We start from the raw sequence: 12,082 nt of genomic DNA, 5'->3' as shown, positions 1-12,082 counted from the left end.
CTAAGCGAAACAAACAACAAAGACGATACTTTGTACATGAACACCCCTAAAATAAAGGAGAATATATTGATCATTTATGATGTTGTTAATAACTTCCAAAGAAAGATCTATAAGTATTATAAAAGGGCCTTAAGACCCTGAACAAAGGTAAGCATTATGCCATGCAATGCACATCGCACTCATATTTTTTTTAATGTTCACATTGACTTGATCATTTGGGGATTGTCAACAAGTGGAGTTCCTCTCATTGTGATCTTCAAGCATCTTAAAGCTACAGTCTTGAAAGGTTGGCCTAAAAACCACCTCTAGGACCTGAGCCAAATTTGTTGGCGAGAACACCCAGATACGATTTATTTAAAAATTTAAAAAACCATGAATGAAAATAAATATTTATTCATAATTAATTCATATTCTTTATATAAAATTTGCCCAAATTCAGAATAAAAGAATAATCTACCCATTTATAGAAATTTGAAACCAAATCACAGTAGTTTTGGGAAAAAATTCGACTTTTGTTGTGATGAGTAGGCAATGTGTTTGGCAAAGGCTAGGTGAAATATTGGCAGAAAATGTTCAAATTATTTATTACTAGAACTTGGAGATGATATTGATATTTGTATAGAATCCAACACACTTTGCACTTCCCAATTCTCATATCTTTCCCCGGTAATTGTTGTGCAAGAAAGAGGTGAAGAACATACATACATTGATATGGAAAACAAATTCTAGTATTAACATATTAGATATAAACAAATCAAAGCTGCAAATATTTATTAATTCGATAAAGAAATTTTGGCACCTTATGCCATGTGTGTCCATACTATGTAATAACGCTAGAGGCTTGACATCTTTGAATCAACTACAGCACAATAGAAGACGATGCAAAAGCTTATGGTTTTCAAACTATAATGTTTTTTTTTTTCTATTTGTACTAGTGAAGGTCGGACGACTGATTACATGTCTCGGTCCCCATCACTGGATCGACCGATATCATGTTCCGCTTCAATGGGCCGACCGACATCTCAAATTCAAGTACGCTCAAGCAGAGTCAGTAAAGTTAAGTGTACCAGTGAGAGTCGGACAACTGATTACATGTCTCGGTCCCCATCACTAGACTGACTGATATCATGGTCTGCTTCGATGGGTCGACCGACATCTCAAATCCAGTTACGCTTAAACAGAATCAGTGAAGCTAATCCACGATTAAGGACTAGGTAATGTAGCCCTAAATGTAATCCAACTACCTAATCTGGCCTAATAAGGAAAGTCACTAAGGTAATATAAATAGCACACATTCAAAGAATCATGATCATCATTAGGTAGAGTACTCTAACAACCGAATGTCGAATACCTTTACTCACTTGAGCGTCGAAGTACCTTTTGCAGGTACCCTCATTTAGTGTTTACAAGAAGATCGAGAGCCGAGGAGTCTGGATTACGAGAAGACCGAGGAATGGAGCGAGAAGAGGAGAGGAGAGGAGAGGAAGGAGCTTGTGGGGTGAGTAATTGAAGAGTAGTACGACCGACCGACATGAAGAAAGAAGGTGAATCCTCTCCCCAACCCTCATACGAGAACACTATTTGTCAAAGGAAATGATCAATATATATTGTTTCTGTTTCGATTAAATTGATTACTATTTGTAAAACTAAGAAAAAAGTTTTGTGTGTGTGATATTCAATTTGAGAGACATGGAGCTCAACCAATTTTTACAAATAAAAATATGTGTAATACGTTCGTTTGAAAAATATTGTATTCAATTTTGTGCTCATTTTAATGATTTCCAAATTCCAACCATTCATCTTATAAATATTATTATTTTAGATATAAAATAAATTGTTAAAAAATAAAATTACCTACTTTCTATGCGGTCAAAAGTTTTCAATAGAGTTAATGACTGCTTCTATCATGATTGATATGATTTCTATGGTTAAAAAACCTTATTTTATATTAAGATAATTTAAAAAAACTTTAAAACAGCATCTTTTTAACAGAACTATAAATTATAATATATGATTTATATATTTGTTCGTGAGGATTATCAACACGGGGATGTAGCTCAAATGGTAGAGCGCTCGCTTTGCATGCGAGAGGCACGGGGTTCGATCCCCCGCATCTCCATTTTGCTAACTTTATTATTTTGGAAAGTAAATTACATCCTTTTTTTATTCCTCTTTTCGGGAAAAGGCGGAATCTGCCGTATAAAATGCAGACACATTCCCGCCAATATGCAAAAGAGCGGGTGCGCAAAACTAGGGTTTCTGTTCAAGAACTGCGAAGCACCTTCAGCTGCATTGACCATGGCGGAAGACCTTACTCAGATCGCTCACTTGCTCAACAGCACCCTCAGCCCCGACGTCGCCGCCGTCCGTGCCGCCACCGACTTGCTCGACCGCCTCTCCGTCAATCCGCACTTCCCTTTCCACCTTCTCACCCTCTCCACCGGTATTAATTTCATTTCCCTATTCAACTCCTCCTTCCGGAGAGAAAAGAATCGTGACGGTTCCCGATTTGTGTTTTCCGAACAGGAGCAGAAAGTCAAGGCCAGAAAATTGCCGCTGCTACCTACCTCAAAAATCTCACTCGCCGTAATGTCAATAGCTCCGGCGAAAAGCCTTCGAACGTGAGCAAGGAGTTTAAGGAGCAGCTGATGCAGGTTCTGCTTCAAGTCGAGTTCTCCGTTCTCAAGATTCTTGTTGAAGTGGTATGCCTATAGTCATTTTCGCTTTTTAACTGCTTATGAACTGTGTTGTTTATATTTATGTGTTCTTAGGTATGTATATGTATATTTGAATCGTGACTGATGAGTGATTCTTTGGCTGCAGTTACGCCCCATTGTGATAGCTGATTTTGTTAAGCAGAATTTGTGGCCCGAGCTTGTGCCTAATTTGCAATCTGCTATTCAGAATAGTCATCTTATCAGCTGTTCAAACACTAAATGGAATACTGTAAATGCACTTATTGTTCTCCATGCTCTTCTTAGACCTTTCCAGGTATTTAAATTTTACATGTGGTTATGAGTTTTTGAAATTTCTGTTATTTGTTGTAGTTTGTGATATTCTGATTCTGTATTAAAGGAATTCTGGTCACTGATGATTTGTTGAAAAATTTGTTCTACTTGTTGAGCTGATGTGTATAAAGAAGGGAAAATAACTAGTCACTGATTTCTGTCTTGCATGTTCAATGGCATATGGAAATTCAATTTTTTAAACTGTAAGTGGATAAGATAAATGGTGGGCTTTGGTACTTTTACTTATGTTCAAATTCACTCCTTCATCTTGCAGTATTTTTTGAATCCTAAAGTAGCCAAGGAGCCAGTACCGCCACAGTTGGAGCTTATATCCAAAGAAATTCTTGTGCCCTTGCTTACTGTTTTCCATCAATTTGTGGAAAAGGTGTTGTCTTCTTATTATTCGCGTTCCTCACCTTTTTGCACGAGTTTCACTTCTGAGTGATTTAATGACGTTTGGATCAGGCTTTAATAACCTATGAGAGAGCGGAAAAAGAAACTGAGAAAGTCCTTCTCACTATATGCAAATGCCTACATTTTGCAGTAAGTATTGACATATAAAAGTCTACACATTAGTTATTTTCTGCATTAATGTAAAAATATCCAATCACGGTGGAGCTAAGCCTATTAAATGTTATTATCTGAATGTCATTCTTCAGTTACCTTCGGGCTGTATTGCTTGTGATGCATGTACTCTTGTGGTGTAACTTTACTATTAAATTCTGATAAGTCTACTGCACGTCTAAAAGTTGGCCTTTGATGCTATGAATTCTTGGTTTGTCAGCTTCAAGTGGAATGTATGGTGTCCTGATGGTAATTTGTCTCAATTCGATTGCACACTGACTATTGTCTTTTAATAATAATGAAAATTCAAGTGTGTAAGAGAGATAGATCTATTATTCTCCTCCAGTTTAGGTTACTATTGTACTTGTTGAAGAGAATTTGGTTCTTTCAGTGAAAAGGAAAATTTCAGTAAACGAGGCACCTTAATTTTTTCTCTTTTACTAGTTTTTATTTAGTCTAAGACTTCAGACTTAATTTTTTTCTCTGTTCTTGACATGCTTAATTCTTTTTTGGTACTGCTATTTAATATCCTTTTTAAATTGATGTTTCCTTTTCTTTTTACTTGACATTTCTATTTGTAGGTGAAGTCCTACATGCCATCGACATTGGCTCCTCTACTGCCTTCATTCTGTCGGGACCTAATGAGCATTTTGAGTTCTCTGAGTTTTGATTGTGCAGTCACTCAAGATGATGAATATTTGACTAGATTGAAGACTGGAAAAAGAAGTCTGCTTATTTTCTCTGCCCTTGTCACCCGGCATAGGAAACATTCTGATAAGTAATATGGTTCATAAAGTGTTTTTTTAATTGAATATAAGCTTTTTTTGTTATTATATATTGAAACATATGCCCCTCATTTTCAGGTTGATGCCAGAAATTATTAACTGTGTTTTAAACATAGTCAAGTTTAGCAAAAATACCAGTGTAAGATATTTCCATTAATTCTTATACTTAATAACTGGTTAGTTGGCCTGAGCAAGGTTATGATTTCTAATTTAGCTCTTCGTCAGCCAGAATTCTAAAATACTTACAGTGCCTTTCCTTAAATTGTTGTCTGCTCAGCATTGTATTTATTTTCCAAACTTTTTCAAAATCTTTAATTATCTTTACCTTGATTCTGGACTTGTCTTACCTAGATATTTATTGTTATCTTTCCTCATATTTTGGGCATTCCAAAATTTGAACTGTTATGTTCCTCTTGCAGCAACTTCCTTTCCTGTCAGAGAGGCTTATGTCCCTAGGTTTTGATGTAATTTCAAATATACTAGAGACTGGGCCGGTATGTTTTCTGCTTTTATTTTTCTAGTTTCAAATTCTTTGAATTCTGAAATATGTGAATATTTTAGTGAGCATTTTCTTCAAAATATTCATCTTTGACGGGGTTCAATTTAATTTTGTGCAGGGATGGCGGTTAGTTTCTCCACATTTTACAACTCTATTGGAATCTGCAATATTTCCAGCATTAGTAATGAATGATAAGGTCAGATTTAAAAAAAAAAAACTAACATGCATAGTTTTTTTTGCTTAAGTGGAATAAATTAGTCAAAAACTACTTATTATATGTTTTTTCTTGTTAATTTCTTATGAAAATGTTGATGCATAGGACATGTCAGAGTGGGAAGAAGACCCAGATGAGTATATACGGAAGAATCTTCCTTCAGATATAGTATGAAAATTGATCTGTTTGTCTTTTGTTTTCTTAATGTTAAGATATTTCTGACCTGAATTTATATTAGGATGAAATTTGTGGATGGAGAGAGGATTTATTCACAGCCAGAAAAAGTGCAGTAAACTTACTTGGTGTTATTTCGATGTCAAAGGTTATTACTTGATAAAGATTGGTTAATGTATGGCTTAGTTATTACCATGGTTCATTTTTGTCATTATTGACTGCAGGGTCCACCAATGGAGACGCCCACCAACAGTTTATCAGCTTCATCCAAGCGTAAAAAAGGTCAAAAGAACAAAAAAAGCAATCAACGCCGCTCTATGGGGGAGTTATTGGTGCTTCCATTTTTGTCCAAGTTTCCCATTCCTTCTGATTCCAATTTGTCTACGAAAATATTGAATGAGTGAGTTTTATGTATGCTTCACATGTTAAGTAAATTCAAATTATATTTTTAAGATCGATGACCTGATCTATGATAAATAAATACTTTCAATTTTTTAGTATGTTTTTGGAAGCCTATTGACAAAGCAATAATAGAATTAGCAGCATGAGTATGCACGTCCTTTCTTTTTAAATCACCCCCAAAAGGATATAGCTGAACTTGGTTCTTGTTTGATGTAACTTTTTGTTGAAGAAATATTTGCTTTCAAAAGCACTCTCAAAAAACTGCCAAAAAAAAAATATTTTCACAAATTAAGTTAATTTAATCAAACATGAGGCTAATCAATTGTGTTTATAGCTATAATGAATTTACACAAATGCCTTGTACGTTTTTTGTTTGATAATGCCTTTCACTTCTCTTTCTTTTTTCATAAAGAACTTTGATCTCTTTATTAAAGAGGACAAGGTTCTTTGTTGTGTAGGTATCCTTACCCTATAGTGGGCTAATTTCCTTTCTTTATGACTTTTTCTACATTTTCTTGTTACATCTTGAATTATGGCAGTTACTTTGGTGTTCTTATGGCTTATGGTGGCCTGCAAGATGTGAGGACATTTCTTCTTTTGTTCAACTATTCATCATTTTTTCTATGATAATGTACAAAAAGGAGTTTTAAATTCTACAATTTCTTGTACAGTTTTTGAGGGAGCAAGAACCTGAATTTGTAACAACCCTTGTTCGAACACGGATTTTGCCACTGTACACTGTAGCTGTGTCCCTACCATTTCTTGTTGCAAGTGCAAACTGGATACTTGGAGAACTAGGCTCCTGTCTACCAGAAGTAAGACAAAATGTCAATTAATCTCAAGAAAAAATTTGATTCAAATTGCTTATTAATATACTTTCATGTTACTGTATTGACAAAATGCTTTCAACAGTTAGTTGATCCCAAGTTGTTTTGTGTCTTTTCAGGAGATGTGTACTGATGTATATTCTCAGTTGCTTATGGCATTGGTCATGCCAGATAGTCGGGGCCCTTCTTGCTATCCAGTGCGGATTTCTGCTGCTGGGGCAATTACCACACTACTTGATGTGAGCTTTTATTTCTCTGATTTGTTTTGGACTGGGATGTTCTTACACTTTTCTCTTTCACTAATTTCAGTTCCTGTCTTCTTTTTCAGAATGACTACATGCCACCCGACTTTCTACCCGTTCTCCAAGTAATAGTCGGTAGCATTGGAAAGGATGAGAGTGAGAGTTCCATCTTATTTCAGCTTCTCAGTTCTATTATGGAAGCTGGAGATGAAAAAGTTGCAGTCCATATTCCACATATTGTGTCCTCAATAGTGGGTTCAGTCTCAAAATGCTTAACTGTCAATATGGAGCCATGGCCTCAAGTATGTTGATCTTTCTTGTGTATTTATTGGTTAATAATCAATTCTATTCGATTCACCAGATAATTCCAATACATAATATTAATAACATTAAATCTGGATATGCTAAATATGTATAACTTTATTTCAAGGTTTGTTGAATATTCGTGACAAGAATCCTTATGGTTTTCAGGATTGGATTTTAACGATTTGAGTTGGATGAAATTGAAGACCTACTCACACTATTATCTGCTAAATTGGAACATTGCTCCTATTTGTATGCTGTAGATTGTTTCTATAGCAAAATATAGTCACTCATGAATAAACTATTTTCTTCCAAGATAACATTGAGTACACTGTTTTTGTGTCTATAGTGATGTGTTTGCCTTAATTGCTGAGTTTTTTTTTTTCTTAATTGCTTTGTTTGTGGAGGACATGTACGTTTCTTGCTTTGATGTTGAGTAATTAGGCCTACACACGGGCTAATTTTGATGTGTTTATGTATGTACAATAGGTGGTTGAACGTGCAATTGCTGCTCTGGCAGTTATGGGTCAGACTTGGGAAAATTCGAGGCCTGAAGAATCTGAGGCTCTTGATAAATGGACCATGGATCACGTGACAATTGCTAGAGCTTTTGCTACACTCTTGCAGCAGGCTTGGCTTACCCCTCTATGCACACTGGTTAGCTTGAGTTCCTTTCTAAATTGATATTTGATTTTCTTTACTTTATGTAGGGAAAGCAAAAAAGAGAATTTGAATGGGTTTGATGAAACTCTGATTTGTGATGATCTATCTTGTCACATTGTATTTTCTTATTTTCATCTCCTCAAATGTTTTCAGTGATAACAATGATGATCTCTCTTACTACATGCACCTTTTCTAGTTTGGATTTTTTTTTTGTTGCTACTATACTTTTGAGTATATTTTCTTACACTTGAGTGTTTGTGCTGATTAGCCGTTCCATGCTTTATGGTTTGTCTATCAGATAATAATTTTCTTAAGTCTTTTTACATTATATTAGAATACAGTTAAATATGTTTTTAGTCATGGAAATGCTTTTTGTTCCTAAAATACATTGTTTCTTTTGGTTCCTCAGTTATGACAATGTAATGTTTCCTTATTTCTGTAAATGAGTAGTCTGAAAGGGGAAATGTTTTGTGAAGGATAAGGACTATTTTTGACACATTTCCACGAGTGCTGGATTAAATTTAAAATGACAATTCTTCTTTTTAGTGACAAAAATTTAAATTTTACGATATTTAACCCTATTAATATATATTGTCCTTTTAAAAGTTTTCTTACGTTTTCCTGAATTTGATAAGGATCAAGAAGACGAACAGCAAGCTCCCCCCTCATCATGCGTAGAAAATTTGTCAACTTTGCTACAGTCTGTGTTGCTATCAATTGATGGAAATCACATGATTCAAGAGCTCAAAGTATCAGAGATGGTGTCAGTTTGGGCTGAAATGATTGCAGAGTGGCATGCATGGGAGGAATCAGAGGATTTATCAATTTTTGAGGTGATTAAGGAAATTGTAAATATAGATCGCAGATATAGGCTGAACAACTTTATTGTAAAAGATATGCCACCCCCTCCAGCTCCACCTGTTCCTGAACGTTCAATTGTAGAAGGCATTGGGGCTTTCATCACTGAGGCAATTAAGCAATATCCTTCTGCAACATTTAGAGCTTGCTCATGTGTCCATATATTACTACATTGTCCAACCTACTCACCTGAAACTGAAGGTGTTAGGCAGTCATTAGCTATTGCTTTTAGTCAAGCAGCCTTCTCTCGCATGCTGGAGGTTCAAAGCACACCCGGTGCTCTTTGGAAGCCCTTATTGCTTGCTATATCTTCATGCTATTTGTGTTATCCTGATATTGTAGAAGGTATCCTGGAAAAAGGTAAACATGGAGGTATCACAATTTGGGCTTCTGCTCTGTGCCATGTATCCAGTAGATCTTCTGAGCCTGGTCTGACGGCCGAGTTGGAGATGAAGTTAACTGGTAAATAGTTTCTTTCAACCATTACTAAATTACATAGTGTTTGTTTTTCCTTTTTTTAAGTAATAGTCTACCCTGGCTATTTATTTATTTGTCTTTATTATTACATGCTTTCTTCATTGTTTACCTTCTAAAATTGTTTCAAGCAATTTAGCTCAATGCCATTCTATTGTTTGTGCTGGAACTCGAAGTGATGATAGTTGTAAAGAGAAATCTTACTAATCACGAAAACCTGCATGATTCTTGATTGTACTTGTGCTTTTAACTCATGATTGAATTGTCAACTATATATTGTTTTAAGGCTACTGTTTATCTGAGGTTTAAGTTCTAGCAGTCAATGAAAAGTTGAAACTGTTTTTTTAACAAACTTTTGTTAATTTCTTTCTTGATGAAATTTAGTCTTGACATTGGCCCGATTGATTGAGCAACTTCTCAAACAAGGGAAGTCAGGTGATGACATTCAGAATTGCTTTACTTCACTGATGGAGGTATCCATACGATTGAAAGAAGTACGTGATGGGAAAGATGAGCATGGTACTGATGACGCTGAAGATGACAGTGACAATGATGAGGATGAGGATGATGACACTGACAATGATGATTATGATGAGGTGATTTTTGGAGTGCTTTCACACTAGAAAATGCTAGCAACACTTTATCTATCACACTCTTACTATTTCAAATTTGAAGAAATCAGAAAATTGTGTGGGTATCACTCCATATTTAATAAATCTCACTCATGATTTTGTTCGGTAAATTTTTCCTAATATTGTGTTGCTAACACTCCTCATATATCTCATTTTTTTAGTAATATTCGTCCTACATAGCATATCAATATGTATCTCTTTTTTTGGTGGTTTGTATGTTTCAATAGGACTCTGGGACCGAGGAATATGAAGAAACAGAAGAAGAATTTCTTAACAGGTATGCTAAAGCTGCTGAGGCTTTGGAAAGTGGTTCAGCTATTGAAGAGGGGGATGATGAAGACCAGGAATTAGAGCTGGAAATAGGTAATCCTTTTCTGTATATGCATATGGGAATATGTCCTTAAACTACTTTTTGTTAAACATGCATCACCGTTAAAACACTCCAATTTATTCATGAATATGGTCATTGCATCATTATAATTAATCTGGATTTTTGAGGCGGTTGCATCACAGTGGTCAAGAACAATTTGTTCTTGAACATCATTGTTAGAAATGAAGTTCACAAATCTCATTGGCAAATATCCCTATACCAACGGGTATCACCCAGAACCAACCCGGAGATATCCGCTCTAGCTGGGCATGGGTTTTATCTGATTTATATATATATATATATATATATATATATATATATATATTGAACGTTTAATAATTGAATTATTTAAATTATAAAATAATTCAATAGCAAACATAAAACTATAAATTTAACTAACAATAAAATATAACTCTTAACTTTTATTTTTTTGTAAGTTAATTTTTCATTATTATTTGAATTGAAATGTAACTAAAATTGGGACTTGCGACGGGTCTTGCGCAGATTTACCTAAATATGAAAAAACTTGACGGAAATGAAGATGCATCTTACACCCGTCTCTTGTAAACTGCTCCCCTTCTGTGGGAACGGGGTGGGTTTAGCTAAACTGCTGTCAACCTGACTCGTCATATCTTGACTAACTTGATGCAGCTTTATTTGCTATATGTGTCTCCATGCTGTAGTTTAGGCTGCTTGTTCACAATTTTATCATAAATGGAATTTTTTACCGTTTTTAATCCATCTTCTGTTGTCATGATCTGAATACAGGTCAATTAGTGGACATTGATGAACAAATGGTAATATTATCCTTGATCGACAAGTACCATCATGTGCTAGTACGAGGACTGATTTTGCCATCGGAGCTCGTCGTTAATTTTCTGAATGCCTTCCCGGTGTACGCGTCTTACTTCAATCAATACAGATAGTCATCGTTTGTTTACATTGTTTGTAAATGGGAAATTTCATTTTAAAAAAAGTCGGGGATTTGAAATGTGTGCACAAAGGATTTTTTTTTTTTTTCATTTTTGGGGTAGGGTGTTCTGGAAATATCTAGATGCTATTCATTCGTTGATTAGTACTGTCCAATTATTCTTTTAATTAGGGAGTGGGGCTAGGCTTTGTTTACAATCTGGGGGTTTTCATGAGAGTTGAGGAAGCATGCATGAGTTGCGAAAATGTATACTGGTGAACAAGTGTCTAGATTTGAGTGGTTAATGATTTCTGTTGTGTGATGGTTGTTGTGTCAAAGGAATTGGATCCTCTAGAGTTTAAATTATTTTGAAAACAAAAGGTTAAGTGTTTTTGATAACTTTAAATTTAGCTGGTATTGAATTGTTACTTTCAAAATTTTGCTAATTTGGATGACAATAATTCTGACACTTTTCAATTAATTATATAGACATTAATATTTAGCTATATGATTATATGTTAACATTACTAGTGGTGCTAATTTATTAGTGTCACATGATATATCCGTAAATATTTGATTATGATTACATGCCAATATTATTAATTTACAAACAGTAAAGCTATTTTTAATTTCATGAAGAAATTAACATATTTATTAAATATTAAAGATTTAAATTTTTAAAAATTGTAGGTATTAATTTACAAATGATCAATTTCAAATGGATTAAATAATTATTTAAATTAAATTATGAGTATGCTTTATTTTAATGAGAAAAAAGAGATAATATTTCAAGGTTTTGGAGATTCAGAGTTATACTGGAAAGAATCTTGATCGATGCATGTAAATCTGCCCTTGTTGCACTGCGCTTGCGAGTCTATCTTGGCACGCCATCTGACCTATTTTTCTGAAATTGGTGAATACAAGGAAGTTATTTTTTAGACAATCTAACTTTGGAATAGCAATTTCAGTTGCATTCCTTAATATTTTTATTCCATAATTTATTTATTAACCGATAGAAGATTAGCGCAGGAGTTCCCATTTCCATGTAATTTTATTACTTTCATATTATCTTCAGGTCAAATTTTTCTCACCATGGACAGCTAATTTTTTTATTTTTTTTATACTTTTAGTTTTTCTTTGTAATTATTAGTCTTTTC

General features: G+C 34.5%; 1 protein-coding gene and 1 non-coding gene across 2 annotated transcripts; both read left to right on the top strand.

Annotated features, from left to right (window-relative positions):
• The first annotated feature begins 2,046 nt into the window (after positions 1 to 2,046).
• Positions 2,047 to 2,119, top strand: TRNAA-UGC (transfer RNA alanine (anticodon UGC)). Its single transcript has one exon. It is a non-coding gene; the product is annotated as a tRNA-Ala (tRNA).
• Positions 2,120 to 2,191: 72 nt separating this feature from the next.
• LOC137807060 (importin beta-like SAD2 homolog) lies at positions 2,192 to 11,331 on the top strand. The gene is made up of 21 exons (XM_068607502.1): positions 2,192 to 2,443; positions 2,527 to 2,702; positions 2,824 to 2,991; positions 3,283 to 3,393; positions 3,474 to 3,551; positions 4,154 to 4,350; positions 4,436 to 4,496; positions 4,777 to 4,851; positions 4,975 to 5,052; positions 5,176 to 5,238; positions 5,309 to 5,392; positions 5,469 to 5,644; positions 6,186 to 6,225; positions 6,318 to 6,461; positions 6,593 to 6,712; positions 6,802 to 7,017; positions 7,508 to 7,675; positions 8,317 to 9,001; positions 9,398 to 9,609; positions 9,873 to 10,008; positions 10,784 to 11,331. The coding sequence occupies exons 1-21, from the start codon at positions 2,227 to 2,229 to the stop codon at positions 10,939 to 10,941; spliced, it is 3,363 nt and encodes a 1,120-aa protein (XP_068463603.1). The 5' UTR covers positions 2,192 to 2,226; the 3' UTR covers positions 10,942 to 11,331.
• The last annotated feature ends 751 nt before the right edge of the window (positions 11,332 to 12,082 follow it).

This window comes from Phaseolus vulgaris, chromosome 3 (genome assembly GCF_000499845.2).
Source record: "Phaseolus vulgaris cultivar G19833 chromosome 3, P. vulgaris v2.0, whole genome shotgun sequence".
Classification (NCBI taxonomy): Eukaryota; Viridiplantae; Streptophyta; class Magnoliopsida; order Fabales; family Fabaceae; genus Phaseolus; species Phaseolus vulgaris.
This window is presented reverse-complemented; position numbering and strand designations above follow the sequence as displayed.

Excerpts from the sequence above, each read along its gene's own strand:
- LOC137807060 (XM_068607502.1), top strand. The coding sequence starts at position 2,227 with ATGCAAAAGAGCGGGTGCGCAAAACTAGGGTTTCTGTTCAAGAACTGC. Across the intron at positions 6,462-6,592 it reads TAGGCTCCTGTCTACCAGAA|GAGATGTGTACTGATGTATA; the intron begins GTAAGACAAAAT and ends GTGTCTTTTCAG. Across the intron at positions 10,009-10,783 it reads GGAATTAGAGCTGGAAATAG|GTCAATTAGTGGACATTGAT; the intron begins GTAATCCTTTTC and ends ATCTGAATACAG.